Raw genomic sequence first — 19813 nt, forward strand, 5'->3', positions numbered from 1 at the left:
GAACTAAAAATGATATACTTAATTAAGAATATAATACAGTTTATTAAAGCTACTCTTGTAGTATTTCCAGATATCCCCATGAAAATTGTTTTCCAAACGTCACTGCCAAGTTCATTCAGTTGAAATAATTATTTTACTCATCTCTTCCCATAATCGCTTAACTTCAGGACAATAAAAAAATAAATGTTGGTAAGACTCAACTTCTTTTTTACAAAAGGAACATAAATTATCTGTCTCAAAACCGAATTTAAAAAGTTCCCTTTTTGTGTACACAGCCCCTTGTAATTGTTTGTATTGAAATTCTCTGTGTTTATTGCATAGCATTGCACATTTCAGTCTCAAAAATACTTCTTTCAGTTCTCCCATTCCCAAATCATATTCGGATTGCCCATCTGTAACATGAAATACATAATCAATTTGAAAATTTTCAATGAAGTGGTCATATATTCGTCTAGATTTTATATCACATAGTTTCTGAACATGCCCACACATCATCAATTGAATTTCTAAGTTGTCTGTATCCATTTCCATAAAATCATTTTGTATCCACTCTTCTGTTATTACTGAAAATATCTTTTGAATTTTGAGCAAGTTTTCAGATGAAAATTTCAGATTATACCAGTATGAAACTGGTCTTAATTTACCTCCAACTATTATATCCGAGACCTTAACTATACCTTTCTGAAATAATTCAATATAAAAAAAGGTCTTATTATTAAGGCATAGACACTTGTTATTAAAAATAATGGGATTACTTTTCCCTCCAAAATGTCTACACTTATCCAATTCGTGCCATGCCTTCAGCATATCTATGTAAAATAATGGTATACCTTTTAAATTCATTCTACTCGTATCATAATCACACAGAAATATGATTCGACCACCTAAAGAGCTAAAAAAATATTCGAAGGTTGCTTTCCAACCCGAACTTTTCCCTCCATCTAGCAAAGGTTTAATCCACATTATTCGTTGGGTCTTAACAAAGACCTCAAAATTTGGAGCTCTCAGTCCTCCAACAGAATAGTCTTGATATAGAACCTTGCGTTTTATTCTATCTCTTCCTCCCCAAATAAAATTAAAAGAAATTCTTTCTTTTTCCTTAAAAACGTCTTTTGGGACTGTCATCAGGGAAGAAACATAATTTAATTTTGAAAATGCATACATTTTCAAAAGTTTTATTTTACCATACATCGTAAGATCTCTCTGCTTCCACCAACCAATAAGTCTTTTAATTTTACACAAGATTTCCTTATAGTTCAAGTCATCTATGGTATCGATGAATATATATCACTGATTAGCGCCATCTGTTGTTTTATCCCGGTCATTGTCCTAGAGGTGCCATCACTGATCTCAGTTATTATCTTATGATGAATAAATAATATAGGATTTGTATAGCGCATGCACGTATCCACCTTGCAAGGTGCTCAAGGCGCTTCTATATTACCCCAGCTAAGCTAGTCTACCGATTCTGGTGCGCACAGCTTTTTGAGGAATTACTTCCTGCCGGTTCCCATTTACCTCACCTGGGTCGAGTGCAGCACAGTGTGGATAATTTTCTTGCTGAAGGAAAACATGCCGTGGGTAGGATTCGATCTTCAGATCTTCAGTGGGTGCCACGCGCGTAAAAAATTTCCTTTAGACTCATGTGTTAAAAATATAGCACTTAAAAAATAATCATACAATGTAAGGATGACATTAAATGGTCGAATGTTTACTACCAGTGGATAGGATCTATATCAGACATTCCATATCTGACCAGAAAAAAAGGTACATTGAATGGCTCATTTAAAAAATAAATCGGCATTTATGAAGACATATCCTGACGGGATCGAATTTGTCACCTGAAACAGAAAAATAGCCCCAATCCTTGCAAGTCAAATAGTTCTAAAATTCTTCCACATTTGGGAAAAGGAAGTTCGGTGATTGCCCTTCCTAGACTTAGAATCAGTGTTAGATGGCGAATCATATGCATACACTTTTGTCAGTCAACTATATTAAGCTAAAAAAAAATGGGAATCGAATGAGTATATTCTGCAATCCTGTTGTAATTCAACTCTTGACACCTAGACCCCGTTTTATATGAACTTTTTTATTGATAAATGATAAAATAAGTTTATTTTATCAACGTCAATGTGCATACATGAGGAATTCATTCGCGCGCAAGGCATTTTGGACAGGAGTAGGATCACATAATTACAAATGTATTACATGACATTATTTGTTAAAAAAACTTCATCGATATTGGACATGATTGTGTGTCAAATTTTAAACAACATAATTTTTTGTAGGTTCATACATCATAATAGGGCCTTTGAAGACGACATTGGCTGTATTTTTGTGTTTTATTTCAAATATATAGATGTCGGCAATACAGTTCCGTTGTTTCTTTTCACAACGTGTGTTATTGAGTGTTTACAGAGGTGTATCAATCAGATCTGATTATTTACATCTGTGACCGACCTTTGAGGTCACCATCCGAATGATGCGACCGGGCTTGAACCTCGAACCTTTGCTTCAATTTTTAACTTCCCCACGTAGCTTGCATTACATCCGCCATGTCCGCGCTCGACCACGCCAAGGCTCAGTTTTGACTGAAACTACACTGTTAAAAAAACCCTGATTTTACAGAAAAAACAGAAGAGTTTGCAGAAAGCAATAACAGAATCATTCTGTAAATTCATAAAACATGAAATTTTCTGCAATTTAACAGAACAGGTCTGTTTAAAAAGGGGGAAATGGTGTTTTCTTAGAGGAAAGTTGTAAGGTTCCACACACCAAATACCAATTTCCTGTAAGATTACGGAATCTGGTAAGATTACAGGTGTTCTCAAGACTCTGCTGCAGGAACTTCTTTTATTTTAAGGACAAATTTTCTAACAGTGTATGCTTAGTCTTGTTTCAGGTCTTATATATTTTGTAGCTTGACAAGTGCCAAATTTACGTACTTTATTTTGTTGTACTGTAAATTGTCATTATTGTCAGTTAATGTAAATGATATCTAAAGATGAATTTATCATTCTTTGATAAGCTGTGATTTAATACCTGACTGAATGAAAGTCTGCCTTTAATGTGAAATTACCATCGTTTGATTAGCTGTTAAGACTTGTTGCTATTATCACATAGTTAAAATAACTATAATGATGGTATTCATTCACCAATTAATTAATTAATTAATTAATTAATTAATTCATGCATACATGTACTCATTCATTCATTCATTCATTTATTCATTCATTCATTCATTCATTCATTCATTCATTCATTCATTTATCCATTCATTCATATGCATTTATTTCGTTCATAGATTAAAAATAAGATTTACAAAACATATTGATATAGGAACATACAGAAATAGAAATAATTTATGAAACGAAGAGACAGCTAAGAAGGCAGATAAGCCTTATTGATGCTGCCACCAAAAGAACAAAATACCAATTATACAAAAAACAACTTACACCTAAAATCCTAAATACAAAGTAACGATAGAGCCTGTAATATATATAAAAAAATAAATATTGTGGTTAGCAATAAAATATGAATTTCGTCTCCTTTTGAAAATGGAAAGAGAAAGGCTATCTTTTAAAGGGAGGTTATTCCAAATGATTGGACCTGTGAAAAAAATTAGATTGTTTAGCAACATATTAGTTCTCGTCAACATGGTCAATAGTAATGGTTTATGAAACAGGCCCCAAGATACCATACGCCCAGTCCAAAGTATCTCGAGCTCAGGCAACGATATTGGGTAGGTCAATTCAATAATAAGACATTATAGCTGATATGGAATTTAAACACCCGAACATCAAATTCAAACCCTAATTAACTTTTTGACTTGTTCGTATAATCGAGGCATAAACTGATCCTTTATCATATATATATATATATGAATAAATAAGAAAATAAAATATAAAATTTATGTAGGACAGATAATGTTTTTAATATGATGAAATCGTATAACTGAATTTGATTTTTTTTTCTGAAGAAAACATAAACGAACGAAAAGCCTATATTCATACTATTCATCGTATGACAATCTCCTTTACCTTCTTATAGTGTAAATGATTTTTTTTTTAAAACAAACAATCCCTCAATAAAATTAGGAAGTAGTGTGTATAAATTAATTTAATAATCATTACATGTAATGTTTTAGCAGATATGGAGGGGAAGTAAGGGGATCCAAAAATTATGATCAAACCTATCTGTAAACACTCAATGCCTTTGAAATATCAATGTATCTGTAGTTTATTCATTTCGAGCAAGGAGGGTATGGTTTGCAATCAGATAAAGACAAAAACAAGATTGTTTGCTCTTAGTACACTTTACTCATATTCAGAATGTATCTTGAAAATAGAAGATAAACTTTGATCTTATGAGACATTGATAATTAATCATGGTCAAACCACTCATATTGTTTCTGTTTGCATATAATTATATACCGTTACAAGAAAGGTTGGATAACATCACTATACCCCCTTTAACTGGCATTCCTCACTGGAGATAGTAATATTATTCTTATACTTCCTCGTTATCATATCTAATTATTCAATGGTCTGATAGTATGTGCACCTATATATTCACGTCAAGGTTATTTATCGTTCCTGCCTCGTTTATATCATACAAAGGCAATCACACTTGTTTGATAATTACGAGACTTCTAGTTTTTCTAGCCTGATATTGAGATTGAAAAGGAGCAGTAATTATGAGCGGGGTTTTATCGGATTTGAATGCCAAACAGGCCGATGCTCTTAATGCGGTAAGTATTCATCAACATTTCACCACTTATACTAGTCGGGAGGTTAACTTGGCTATACATAGAATTATGTCTGAGAATGAACTAAATGAAAAATCAACAACAATTAAATGTACATAGAACATAATAATCTTACGAGGAAACCGATATGTTTAACATTTTACCATGGGAAACATGTTTAAAATTAAAGTTCAGAAATTTACCAATCTATCATTGATTTTAAGAAAAAAAAAAGGTTAAATTCTCTAGTTTTTGGCTCATTATGTCATGTATGTACGCACTTGCAATTAAGGATCAATGACTATGCTTCCGATAGTTTGATGTTCAGAAATAAAGAACCATGTGAAATAGCTTGAATATATTAACCTTTTCTGTCACATTCCAATTTCTTCTCAGATGAGATCAAATCTTCACGATGTCTTACAAGAAGATCATGATGATCACTGCTTGTTACGATTCTTAAGAGGTGAGAATATAGGTGCATAAAATAAAGAAACGAATGTTTGCTTTTTAAGATCAACAGAAAGCATAGTAACTCTTCAGGAACAATGTATACGCTTTTAAATTGCATTGGGTATCTAATTAATATTAATCAATAAAATCAACAGCAAATGTTCAGTAAAAGATTGCGATCAGACCCCCAGAAAAAAATATATGATTAAAAGTATGTGCACCTGGCTAGTGTTTCATAACATACGAATAACTTTACGCATGACTGTTGACCATTTCATTTGTTATTTCATCGATACCATGATCTGATATACCGAGAACATGTTCTATTCATGCGTAACGGCAAAGCGGCAACGGCAAATGCAAAGCGGATGTAAAACGTAAACAAATCTTGCCATCCGTTGGAAAACGCTATGCATCCGCTGTGTACTCATTGCATATATACGTGTTACATACGCTCTATCCATCGAGCATCCGTCCGCTGTGATTTCATCCGCGCAAAAGTTTTGAGCTGCACAAAACTTACAGAACGGATGAACTTTCCGCCGGTGCGATGCAAATCTGCAACATATACGGGCAACAAACGTTCTATGTGTGTTATCATCCGTTAAACGTCCGCTGTATCCTCTCTGCGTCCTCAGGGCAACCTCGCAACTCAGATCCACTGAAGCTGAACAACGGAAAGAGGGAGGAAAGATAAGGTACATGGAACGTCTATACATCGTTAGTAGCACGGAAATAGAAATAGTGTAAGCGTATACATCTCGTAAATAAAGTATTCAAACCCCCGGTAACCCCATCGGAGCTGTCATCCACTTCCATCCGTTTTCATCCGCAAGGTTTTCGATGAACAACCGTTTAACATCCGCGCTACATAGTACCCACGTGACCATGTCCGTTCTTTTCCGTTATATTTTCGCCAATTTTGTCCATTTCTGGAGCGGATGAAAACAGATGGAGCCACCCGCGAAATTGTGCTCGTCCGTTGTGTTCTTTATGAATACGTTTTGTATCCGTCGGCCAGTGGGACCGAGCCTTAAAAACATCCGACTGTTATTTGTCTATATTTGACTTATTTTTAAAGAAAAATTTGAATATTTTTTTTATTATAAGATAATAACAAAAATATGGTTGGACATAAATTGTACCTAGCTGACTACTAATCTTGCTACTTTAACTATTTTTAATTTGATTATGAAAATTATTCTATACCTCAGGTTTCAGTGATTTACTTTGCAAATCAATCAATCATTTGCTCAGAATACTCTCATTGGTATTTCACAATACGATGTCAAAGAAAGAATATAATGAGGTGTTCATCCCAATGGAAAGAACAAAGTGTCTCACAGTGGGTGCCACAGTGTGTTCACAGTGTGGAACACAGTGTGATATCACCTTCACACTGTTAAATTTGATAATTTCAACAGTTTGAATCACGTATTGAAATAGTCGACCGTGATTGTGAACACGCCGTGAACAGTCAGTCACACTGTCGAGGTGTCCACAGTCTGAAAATATATTCACACAGTTGAATTTGAGCATTTTAACAGTGTGAATAATATTTTCACATAGTCAACTATGTGAACACACTGGGATCACACTGTGTGACACCGTGTTCTTTCCAGCAAGGATTGTAAGCATTTGACAATATTATATCATTCAATGGTAAAATTGGAATGATCTCATATCCTAGTCCTTTGGAAGCATAGGGACGTTATGTGTGATATGTGCTATACAAGAACTGCGTTATTGTTATCATTTAGCACGACACTAAGACATCTACCCCCTGGACATCCACCCTCTAGGACATCCTCCCCCCTGGACAAGTGCCCCCTAGGACAAGTAACCCCTATAGGACATCTATTCCCGGACATCTACCCCTGGACATTTCCCCCCCGGGGGGGGGGGGGTAAATGTCCAGGGGTTAGATATCCGGGGAGTAGATGTCCGGGGGTAGATAACCGGGGGTAGATGTCCGGGGGTTAAATGTCCGGGGGTGGATGTCCTAGGGGGTACTTTTCCTAGGGGTGGATGTCCTAAAGGGTGGATGTCCGAGGGTGGATGTCCAGGGGTAGATATCCTGATACGAATTTGACTAATAACTTATTTCAAATAAACTTCCACCCTTTAGAGTGATTCTGTAATCAGTGTAGATAATGCTCACATCGTTATTTTGTATTCATTATATATTATGACTATTATTGTTTATAATTATTATAGATTATTTTGTATATTGCATATGTAATCACATTGATTTTGAAAACAGTAATAAAAGCAAAGCAAAGCAAACCAAAATATTTTTTATTGACTTCAAAACTACTTGTCATGTGGCAGGTATGATTCCACATGCTTAGAAATATCAAACATCTGTATATTCTAATAGAATATTAAAAAAAAGTTTGTTAATCTTTTCTTATAGCACGCCGATTCAACGTAAAGAAGGCTGAGGAAAGTTTTAGACGGGTAAGAAATAATTTCTTTATTGTCATGATTATTAAAGACCATACCTAGAGCCAAGACAACGACATATTATTTGGAAGCTGTGAAGAATCAGAATACAACAATGCATTATCACTGCTTTCCAGCTACGTATTTTGCTTTATGAACACTCCGTGATTCTCGATATTGGCCTTCATTGTGCTTTTCAGTTACCCAAATTATATGACATCATCCTATATGTAGTCGGAGTTTAGATTACGTGCATTTTACCGATAAAAATGATTATTTAATTGTTTTCCAAATTACGAATTTGACATTTGTAAGGACAATACGCAAACCCAAGCACTGATGGAACTTATTTTTGGCCAAGCTCATTTGCTAGTTATTTGGTGGCTAATTGATAGTTACCTGATATAGCAGTTGTGGCTAAATAAGAGGCAAAGCAAAAAAGAAAAGAAATCACAAAATTATGGTGTAAAGCTGTGGGTATTCAATAAAAAAAAAAGATTTTATAAAATGATTTAAATTGTTTAAACTTTAAATAATATTTTATTACGCCATATTTCCCATCCCACCATGATTATTTCATTCATTAATTTAAATAACAAAATAAATAAATTGATTTTTATTTTTATCGGGGGGGGGGGGGAGGGGGGTGTTGTCTGGAGTTGGAGTAATTTCACCTCTGTTTTGATGATAAGCGGTGAGTACTAACTTTTAAACAAGTGTCTGACAGATTTTGGCATAAATCTTTCATCGATATGAACTACTTTCTATTTAAGGTTCCGTGAATAAAACATTATACATGTTATATCCATGAGTTACGAGCTACAAGTACATATTATCATGTTGATTAATACAGTGTTTAATGATATAGGAGTCATCTTTTATCTATATACTTTCACTTTCAAGATAATTATGTGTTTGTGCATCTATTATGAAGGGTAGTAAGCAAGAACGGGAGGGGAGGACAGTTATGAAAATGAATTCAAGCTCGACTTTTGCAGATGTCTTGTCAAATACTACCGGAGCACCGATGGGGTAGATAGAAGTTATATTTGTTAGATAAGATTTGCATGAAGCTATGTGTTATAATTATTATTGTACCCCTTCCTATATTGTTGATCACTACATTCCTGTGAAATAAATGTCCAACTGTAGATTAATGTTCAGAACAAAAACATGGTTGGAGTGAAAATAAATATTTTAGAAGTTTTTGTAATGCTAAATTTGTGTATTGTAAAGCAAGAAATTTTAAAGGTTTATTTAGTAGATGCTCTACAAAGAAAATATAAATGAAGACAGCCAAAGGGATTACGATAACTGATTAAAAAAGGTGCAAAGGCAGTTCTTAGGAGGGAAAAATTATTAAATATTCGATTTGCAAGAAAATAAAAATGAAATATTGAATGATGTAGACATATGAACTTTCGTTTGTGATGATTTTCCCTAAAGAAAAATCAAAATAAAATCCAACCTGTTGATAGTCATGACGTCACAAAATAAATCATAACCAACAGGGCCCAGGGAAAGATCTTTTAACATGGGCTGTAGGCAGTGACGTACTTAGGATTTTCCACAGGGGGGGGGGGGCAAAACCGTCCGCCAAAAAATTTGACAAGCAAAAAAAAGAAAAGAAAAAAAAAGGTCTTCAATCACAAATGAAGGATTTCGTACCAGAAAAAAAAAAGAGCTTCAATCTCGTCAGGGGGGGGGGGCAATGAAGGTATTCAAGCTCGTCAGGGGGGCATAAAAGGTCTTTCAAGCTCGTCAGGGGGGGGGGGGGGGGGCAGGGATACGTCCTTTGCATGGGTTGTGGCTCGTCAGGGGGGGGGGGGCAGTCTGCCCCCTCTGCCCCCCGTAGGTATGCTAGTGGCTGTAGGCTTAAATTTGTCAAGCCAAAAAAAAGAGAGAAGGTTTTCACTACAAAATGCAAGTCATTTTGGTTACACTTATGCTATTTAGCATACCTAACAGATTTCTAGGTGGGGGGGGGGGGGGGGTGGGCGCCGCCTATGCACCACCCCAGGTAAATTTTTGGGGTGCATCCCAGCACCCCTGCTTCCAAGGGACATGGTAACCAATCACCAATGTTACAAAATTTCTGACACGAATCTTGATGACTTTGTGTGGCCTACGATTCTCCACATTATATATTATTATCATTACTGTCGTTTGTAGAATCTGGAGTGGCGAATAAAGAACAAAATCGATTCCATTCATGATTGGTATGAAATACCTGAGGTAAGATATTTTTTCTTTTTAAATATTCTTAAAACTTCCCTGTTGTTGAGCTGGGTAAATATGGATTTACTGATGAGAAGGGTTTGAATACACCTTTCCTAAAAAAAAACACAACATGATAACATTAATCATTTGGGAAAAAGCGCACAGAGACAGGTCCACAAAGCCATGTGATCATGGACATTAACACTTTGTAGAAATAATAGTAATTTTATTAAATTTTCACATCATGAGGGGTCATAATGGATAATTTGATGAAACACGTGTAAAGACCTATAGTTTTTATATAAATTATGAAATTTTGTATAGCAATCCCCCACAGCATAGTCCTAATGGATGTCAGGTTTCAAAACTTTTGAATGTTACTTTATCTGACTTTTTACGGTTGCCAAGTTATCACCGCCTGTATTTGGAACTGCATAGCCTATCAGTGATTTAGAACCTAGCAACCCAAATCGTCCTATTTGCATGAATTAAATACCAAAATGTGCTTCAAGTGTGAATATATTAGTAAAACGATTTGACACGTGAATGAGTATGACGGTAGCATCCCAGGGGATATTAATTTGCTGCAGACGATTTATAAAAATATGACTTGCTCCATTAGTCCGATAGTTGTTTCAAATTTCCCTTTTTAGAATTATTTTAGGCATATAGATTTTGTGCAGGGGATTTACTCTGACGTGTTGACTGTATGGAGGTATAACATCTGCAGTTTTTACATCTGCCATTTTTACCTCTGCCATTTTTACCTCTGCCATTTTTGCCTCTTACAGTTTTACACTGAACCGCACAAATAGATGGCGTAATTCAAAGTCTAGTACTTCGATGTTTAGATTCTGGCTTCGTTTTTTTTTTAATTGACAAAAACAATTTGTTTTATTTGTTTAAAGATGAGTTATAACTCACAGGTTTTGGACGTTTGTATGAATGGTCAGTACAGAATCAGTAAAAGTTATATGGATTATGATATATAACTGCGAACAAAATGTCAAGCCTATAAACAAAGCATAGAAGATTATAATTACTAGACTAGGTGTTATGAAAAGAGCTGGACCAACCCAGTAAGGAGGTGGTGGTTGTTGCTGCATCAGGGAGACAACTTTGTCATGATTAGGATCGCCTGCTGAAACCGGGTTTGTTTAAATTTTAGATACATGACCTTGTGTGTTATTTTATCTTTGATGTTAGATAAAAAGACAACGAAGTTGATCAAAGTTAATCTTAATCTTAATTCCCCTCAACCTTCTTTTTTATATTCTCAGGCTTGCTTGAAGTATTGGCCAGGAGGAGCTACCGGATTGGATAAAGAAGGTCACGTGGTGTGGATAAGCCCTCTTGGTAACGTCGATCCCAAAGGTAGATGAAAAAAACAAACACACTGTCATTCATGTATGTAACAGATGCCAAAATATCTTTAAAAGAAAGTCTTATCAAACATATTCAATTCAAATCATTGATATAATATTTTTTAGTGTTGTTACTGGCAGAGGTTGTATTATGAAATCCTCCTTCGTTTGTGAAAAGGGCTCCTATTTCTTTGTTAGATCTTAATCACGGTTGAAAGAAGAAAAAAAATCAAGTTATGTATGAATTGTATTATGTTACATTTTACTTCCTTGATTTTCCCAATATGACACGGGACATCAGATTCGTATGTATCATATGCATGTTATGCGTGTGATTATATAACTATTTTGTAATCTGATTATTATCACATAGGTCTATTTCTTGATGTCTTGTTTACACATTTGCTGCAGATCTCTATATGAAGGAGGAAAGAGAAACACGAAACCAAAGATCAATTCATGTTTACGATTTTTTCCCCCTCAGGACTGCTCTACTCGGTAAAAGCTGGAGACATCATCAAAACAAATATCAGCATCTTGGAGAGATTACAAAATGAACAGAAAGTCATTTCTAGAAAGGTATATTACAAGAGTAACCTTTTTTGTAACCAATGAGCATTTATGAATTTTTATGACACTTCTAGTATACGAAACAAAACAATTATGTTTAGATTTCATGAAACCTTGGTTACTATGTGCTCTAATCGGTTAAAGAAAATTCAAACAAACATTTAACGTTGTAAAAAGCAATATTGTTCATTTTGTAATCTTATTCGTAAGCGGTTTTTTTATTGTGTAGTGGAAACAGGGAAATAGAATGAAGGGGTTAAAAGATTGAGGAACAAATTTAAAAGCGGGGTAGCATTGTCGAATAGGGGGGGGGGGGGGGGGTTAAGTCTTAAGCATAATTACATGTTATATTAATTGCTATATACGAAAAAGATAATGTATTTCATTAGGACCAAATCATAATGCCAGCGTGAAGAAGGACTTACGAGCTGATTTTTGAAAATATATATTTTTAATTTCCTATAGTTAGACCTGAAAAATTTTGAATTTGTTTTTTTAAATCATGAACTGGACTCGTATTTCACTAATAAACAAGCGCTGAAATTATTGATATATTGACCCTAAAAGGGGACATTTTAGGAACTGTTTGTAGGAATTGAAGAAGAGGGTATGTATTCCACTTATTAAAAAAAGATGCACCGCCCAAGGGGGGGGGGGGGGGGAGAGCGGGCGGCTGGGAGCTTCGTCCCCCACGAACCTATTATATAGGTTCATGCCCCCCTGGATCTGCCTATATATTGGGGTCGGGGAGGGGTAGAGAGCTAAATTAATGTGTGAATTTGATTGGAAAGTTAACAAGACGAAGGAGAACAGCTTTGCTTTATATTGATTCATATTGATTAACCTAACATAAAATATTTGTTGAAATGACTATTGATTCGAATCCCTATAGCTTGGTCGTCACATTGAAGGTGTCACATTCATCGTAGATCTTGAACACCTGAATGCAGGCCACATATGGAAACCAGGAATGACAGTAATGACAGAGGTCTGGTATCATTTACATTCTTCTATTAGTGTCTTTTGCTTGGTCAAAAAAATAATCAATATGGCATACAGATGGGGGGGGGGGGGGGGGGGGGGGCTTTTCCCACCAAAATTTTCACGACCAAGAAAAAAAATAGAAAAGTAAAGGAAAAGAAAGAGAAAATCGTGAAATATGATATCCATTTCTGATTATGTAAAAATCTATTACAAAATTTTATTCTTGTATTGAAAATGTCGAAATTTTTGCTCGCTCGCTTCGCACGCAACTTATTGAAAAAAATTACTCGATACGCCATGTTTAACTCCCTAAAATCAGAGTAGACTTGGATAAATAAAATACGAGATAAGATCAAACAAGAAGATTGAAATAGTCGTTACACGAATTCAGAAAAGTCGCTATGGTTTACAAATATTTTCCTAGAATTTTCACAATTTGTAACACTTTAAATAGCTATGACAAAACAAGACTGACATATTTGTACTGATAAATATGCTTTGAAGAAGTTCCAAAACTTTATCATCTGTGATATTATGTTTTTAATATACCGTGATTTTTAACCACTATCATGACTATAGGCCGCTGCGTTGTTTGATGAACATTATCCAGAGATCATTCATAAAATGCTGATAGTCCGACCGACTAAGATATTTCCTGCAGTCTATTTCATCCTGAAACCATTCCTCAGTGAAGAAACAAGAGCAAAGATTAAAGTACTAGGAGGTTTGTCTCTCTCAGATTCTTCTTCTTCTTTTTTTCTTCTCCGATTGAACTTGAACATAAAGTATATGTGGTACACTGTTAAGTAAAATTTTGAAAAGCTACTTGCATTTAACTTTATCTAGTTTATGTCTCAACTTGACCAAACTTGACCAAACTTGACCATAATTATAATTATTGATCAAACCCCACGTGTCATAAGTATAGAACCAATATAACGTGTTAAGAAGTCAAATTTTCGGATTATTTTGTTTAATAGGTAACTGGCGTGATGTCATCCTGAAACACATAGATCCAGAAGTACTTCCGGTTTACTGGGGAGGAACCATGACAGATACTGATGGCAATCCTAACATGTGTCCTTCAAAGGTGTCTATTCCTATACCTCGATTTCGTTTGTACCAAAATAACTATGAACTATACAAATCTTACTTTGTTTTCGGACTATCGTAGTATCAACCTTCGAAAAAAACTGACAAACAATAAAGTACTGCTCTGAGTTGCCCATACCCTTACTTCTCGAAAGGTATATATCCATGGTTTAAAGGACAAGTCAACCCCAACGAAATGTTGATTCGAATAAAAAGAGAAAAAATAAAAAAACATAACACTGAAAGTTTCATTAAAATTGGTTGTAAAATAAGAAAGTTATGACATTTTGAAATTTTGCTTAATTTCACAAAACAGTTATAATATGCACATCCTGGTCGGTATGCAAATGGGGAGACTGATGACGTGGAAGCGCCGTGGTGCAGGGGTTTTGACTCTCGCCTTGTAATCAGAGGGTCGTGTGTTCGAATCCCACCATGGCCTAGCGCCCTTTGGCAAGGCGTCAATCCACACATTGCCACTCTCACCCAGGTGTTAATTGGGTACCGGTAGGAAACAACCGTCATTGTGGTTGGTTTAGCAAGTGTGCGCCTAACAGGCTGCTTGAAATGCTATGAATCCAGTGACCGGGTAATAATAATTGTGAAGCGCTTTGAACAGTCGTAGATTGAGAAAGCGCTATAAAAATGCCAATTATTATTAATATTATTATGACGCCATCCACTCACTATTTTGTTTTGTATTTAATTATATGAAATATAAAATATTCTAAGTTTATCCTCATTGTCGAGTGATACAACGAATATTCATCCCTGAACCCGTGGAATTAGCATTGTTTAAAATTATATGGTTCAGTCAAGTTGGTCCTTATTGTCAAATATGTAAAATATGAAATATTGTATAATTCAAACAATATAAAACAAAAGAAATAGTGAGTGAAGGACATCATCGACTGTCTCATTTGCATGTCACTGAATTATGCATATCACTGTTTTGTAAAAAAATAAGCGAAACTTTAAAATGTCATATAACTTTTTTATTTTAAATCCGATTTTTATGAAATTTTCAGTGTTAAGCTAGCTTTATTTTTATCTATTTATTCGAATCAACATTTTTCTGGGGTGGACTTGACCTTTAAAAACCCATTTTTGCTAAAGGCAATTATATTCCATTAAACGACACTACTCGTGCAGAAAATAAATAATCACTAATTTTCTTGTCATTCAACAGATTAATCTTGGAGGTAAAGTTCCATCGTTTTATTTCAAGAAGGGAAGTGATCTGACACATTCTGATATGACATCTCAACAGCTTCCGGGTAAGAGGTCAATAGAGGTCAAGTACAAGGTCAAGACACTTGGCAGCATATTCAGGTAAATTGCGTGTCGTTTTGAAGATCATTATATTTGTAGTTTCAGAGCCCTCTCCACGCCCCCTCCCCTGATTTCTATATCCCCCTCCTTTTTTTCTCCCGACCTGTAATACTATATTCCAGTCTCCATAACTTTGTATCAATTTCGCATGCTGATATTGTAATGAATTTTCACTGAGATACCGAAACGAGAAAAGTTATCTGTGGTGATTTTTAATACTTTCAATATTTTTTTCTTCAATAATTTGGTTTAAAAGTATGTATTTTATTTAACGTAATTATTGAGTTTCATTCTCACGATGTTAAAGTAGTTAAAATTCCCTTTCTTTCAGATTATCCAGCTAGCTTCTTATATTTATTGATTCAACTCAACTTGTTGACTACATAAAAATACCCCTAAAGAGATTCATCCGATTGGTAGGAATCAATTCCAACAAATTTTAATCTTTCCTCAATCAATTTGGTTTTTACCTTGGGAGATTTCGCCTACTCGTTCTGCAGGCTTCTTCAGACTAATGCTGACTCGACGTAGATGGGGTAGTATCGGCAGCGCGGAAGTCCGAATGGGAATATACGTTGTAGAAAGTTTATATTGTCCAGCGTCTCTGTTCATTGAATGTGCCTGTTTTTTTTTAATATGAATGGCCTCCCTAATACATCTCAACAGGGGTGGTATACGAAATTTCTTGATAGGATTACAACAAGGCCCCAACAAGGTTTATGTTAGGAAAAACTGCAAGGAAGTTTGGATTAAGGAAGGCTGAACACAAATAAGAAGCAGCTAGAGAGTTCAAAAGATCAAGAAAGAAAGAGGCCGAGTCTTAGTGACCATGTAGCCCAAATGAACCACACGATAAATTGGAATAAGAGTCACATCTTAGCTTGAGACGATAACAAATACACAGGATGGATTAGGGGGGCCTTGCACATCCAGAAGTACTGTACTTTGTACTCCGTATATATTCCCATGTTCACGGACTTCCGCGCTGCCGATACTACCCCATCTACGTCGAGTCAGCGTTAGTCTGAAGAAGCCTGCAGAACGAGTAGGCGACCGGCGCGGGGGGGGGGGGGGGGGGTACTCGACCAAAAAAGAAGTAGGTATGTGCCGCGGGCGAGACAAAAAATGGGGGCCTTGGAGCGGGCTTATTGTAAAAAGGAGTGTCCTCGGAACGGGCTTCGGAACTACAAAATAAATATTTGTGAAAATGGGTGTCCTTGGAACGGATCGCCTGCGTGTGAGTGCGTATTCATCCCTATGGAACGGGCATACGCGCATGCAACTAGCCCGGTGGCACGGGCGCCGGGTGCACTAGCGCAGAGGCGATCGATGCATCGCGATAGTCGGACAGCGCTCTGCGGCCGCTTTTCACCAAAATTGCGGCTCATTGTAGCAGATCAATACGGCCGGAACGGCGTAACGGAAAATATGCGAAGCTTTGGAGCGGATTTCTTTCTTTTTTTCTCGATAAGAAGAAAATGCTATGCTTTGGAGCGGCTTTCTTTGTTCTTTTTCTCAATAAGACAAAAATGCTATGCCTTGGAACGGAAATTTGAGTGTAAAAAAATGGTGGTCCCCTCCGCAGCACATACCCACTATGCATTATATACTGAGTGCCCCCCCCCCCGGGGGTAGGCGAAAGCTCACAAGGTAAAAACCAAATTGATTGTGGAAAAATGAAAATTTATTGGAGCTAACAAATTCGACTGATTTTATATTCATGTTGACTAAGCTAATCAGATCGATTTTTTAAGATGGCCGATACTAGGATTTTAGTCATGTGATCTTTATCAGTTATTAGATTCGGAAAGATTTTTTTTTCGAAGGTCGATACTACGATAGTTCGAAAACAAAGTAAGATTGGTATAGTTCATTGTTATTTTTGTACAAACGAAATTGCGGAACAGAAAAACCGATATTATCATTTTTTGGATTAATGAAGCACTCATTTTCATTTTTGCAATATGCATATTTCAGAATAATGAACCTTCTGAATAACGAGCGTTAACTTTATATTTCCTTTCTATTGGTTAGATATGAATTCAAAACGGAATCTCACGATATCGCATTTGGGATTCATCGGTTGTTGGATTCAGGGGAAAAGATCTCCATACTTGATGAGAAACGATATAACAGTCACATCGTGCCTGAAGATGGAGAGGTACTATTTGAAGAACCAGGATTGTGTAAGTATTATTCAGAGTCAATTTGTAGGTTAATACTTGGAAGTATTCGCGCTGCGGCGAAGAAGGACTTCAATAATATAATTAATATATTGAAAATGTCCGTCAAATTACAATGAACAGCTGAGAACTCTTTATCGGAAATTGGTAAAATGGAACAGCGGTTTCGTCGCAAGTTTCGGAGCTGAAGGAAAATGGCAAATGCGTCGTTGTCCAGAGTCCATGCAGGACGAAACGGCTGGTTTGGATCACAAATTTACAACACAGACTTCTTGGTTGCCCTTTGTCGTGACGGGCATTTGACAATGTATTGTCTTTGTTCTTAAAAGCGTTCTGCTTCTCGGTGCGTAAACTCCTAATGCTACACTCGCACTGGCGAATTCGACTCCTCAAAACAAATATATGTATGTATATACATGTATATATATATATACATACACACATATATATATATATATATATATATATATATATATATATATATATATATATATATATATATATATATATATATATATATATATATACATATATATATATATATATATATATATATAATACTGATCAGTTTGGAGTTGGTTTGGTTGGTGTGAGTGTATACGTATATAGCATGAAATGATTGAAGTTCTATATGGCGATTGCCTACAACGACATGATAAGAATTAATTTGAACGTGCGTTGACTGGCGTAAAAATGGATAATAAAGCCAAACACCTTTTATACGCAAAGCTAAAATATATCAGAATAGATTTATCTAATTGTTTGAAAGAAACGGATATGAATATTGAAGAAAAAGTATAAGAATATATAAAGTTATTACTTACTAGATGAATAGAGATATGAGTAATGATACTGTCTTAATGACGAGTTATCGATACCTGGCAAATTGGGGTAAGAATAGAAGATGAATTGTTAACATGCATTTGGCAAGTCGATCTGCTATAGGAATAAGGCAGGATGACGAGTTGTTGGATAGACTCCAACTCATTTTTTATTCCCTAGTAAATTATATAGTAGTATAATATATCGATTGATTTAAATTGTCCTGTGTTTTGTCCAGATCAGCTGTAAGCTAGGGAAGCTAGCCGGAGAAGTGAAAAACCGCATGCAGACTTCCCAATTATAGTTCTCCGATAAAGGGGTAGATTTTGTGCGACAGAGTCCGACCTGAGACTTGTAAAGAAGAACATATTGGCTCGCATCACGGTCTACTGAGTCTTAACTCTGTGCTCAAATTATGGAGAGCAAAAAAAAAATCTTTATATTATATACTTCTTATGTTTACTATTTTGTTTCCTTTTGCTTTCATATTCAAGAAAAATACTTCAGTTATTATTCCAAGACAATTATGAACAATTTGGGTGTCATATGGGGATTTGTGCCCTAATTGGCGTTCCATAGTTAAACCACGTGCCAATATAGTACCTAAAAATTCTTGAAAAAACAGGTGTTCTCTCTCCATTTTCCTCACCCATTCTCTCTCTCTCTATTTACATTTGATTCTTGATATTATTCATCTCCTTGTAGATGTGGTGAAATTCGACAATCACGGCAGTACCTTCCAGAGGACCCGAAAGCTCAGCTATTGGATGGAGGTGATTGAACCACGTCTTGAGGTCAATGAATACAAGTCATGATGAGAGAATCATTTGACGACATCACAAGAGACAGTGGCTACCTCGACGATAGAGGTCCGATGTCGAGACATAGGTCGACGTCATTAGAACGATCATCGACCTTATACCTCGTCTTCAAACCCATGCTCAAGGACCAATGAAAGGGCTGTCGCATCAACCATCTTTCTCTTAAATTAAAAACTGTGAAAAATAAAGGTGTTGAGAATGGTCCAGTAGCGTATCTTATAAACTTCGCAGACCCTTTTTGGAACGTTGAGGAGTATTGAAAATGCCCGTCAAATCACAATGGACAGATTAGAGGTCATTGTCGAAAGTTGGTGGACCGGGAAAGCACATCGTCTTTGATTCGGACCGGACTAACAATTGCAAATATGTCGTTTGTCCAGACTCCAGGACGACATTGCTGTTTTGATTCACCGATCTTCAACAAAGGCTACTCTTTAGGGCTTTTGACAAGAAATTATCAGCGTTATAGAAAGCATGTGCAATTAAAGGGATTGCTAAAATGCCCTAGCGTTTGGCTAGAGCATGGACCTACTATACCGATTGGTAATACAATACCTTAAAGATGTAGAACAAAAAAAAAAGGAAATTGGAAGAGGAAAAAAAAGTATGTAAATTTCAAATTGGCAATCTGATGAGTAGATTGTGTGTCTTGTGGCATGGTCTAGTAGTATCCATGCTTTTGATATCGGGGACAATAATTTATTTGCTATTTGTGATTTTATCTTATATATTGATGATTATTTTAATGTTCTGGTAATATCACATTCTCTTTTCTGTTTC

The 19813-nt window shown here is 35.7% G+C and overlaps 1 protein-coding gene across 2 annotated transcripts; it reads left to right on the forward strand.

Moving 5' to 3' along the window:
* Positions 1 to 4466: 4466 nt before the first annotated feature.
* LOC129253689 (SEC14-like protein 3) lies at positions 4467 to 19605 on the forward strand. Of its 2 annotated transcripts, XM_064095739.1 has the most exons (12): positions 4467 to 4750; positions 5144 to 5213; positions 7617 to 7660; positions 9818 to 9880; positions 11146 to 11239; positions 11714 to 11808; positions 12692 to 12787; positions 13363 to 13507; positions 13764 to 13873; positions 15065 to 15207; positions 17242 to 17393; positions 18918 to 19605. In XM_064095739.1, exons 1-12 carry the CDS (start codon positions 4697 to 4699, stop codon positions 19025 to 19027), a joined length of 1176 nt encoding a protein of 391 aa, XP_063951809.1. In that variant the 5' UTR covers positions 4467 to 4696; the 3' UTR covers positions 19028 to 19605. The 2 variants fall into 2 exon arrangements, with proteins under 2 accessions (XP_063951809.1, XP_063951810.1); XM_064095740.1 differs by lacking the exons at positions 17242 to 17393; positions 18918 to 19605 and having other exon boundaries at positions 4697 to 4750; positions 15065 to 15211.
* Positions 19606 to 19813: the final 208 nt, after the last annotated feature.

The sequence above is a fragment of the Lytechinus pictus genome, chromosome 2 (genome assembly GCF_037042905.1).
Source record: "Lytechinus pictus isolate F3 Inbred chromosome 2, Lp3.0, whole genome shotgun sequence".
Classification (NCBI taxonomy): domain Eukaryota; kingdom Metazoa; phylum Echinodermata; class Echinoidea; order Temnopleuroida; family Toxopneustidae; genus Lytechinus; species Lytechinus pictus.

Coding starts and splice junctions, on each gene's coding strand:
- LOC129253689 (XM_064095739.1), top strand. CDS start 4,697: ATGAGCGGGGTTTTATCGGATTTGAATGCCAAACAGGCCGATGCTCTT. Junction 11,240..11,713: donor TGGTAACGTCGATCCCAAAG/GTAGATGAAAAA, acceptor TTTCCCCCTCAG/GACTGCTCTACTCGGTAAAA. Junction 11,809..12,691: donor AGAAAGTCATTTCTAGAAAG/GTATATTACAAG, acceptor GAATCCCTATAG/CTTGGTCGTCACATTGAAGG.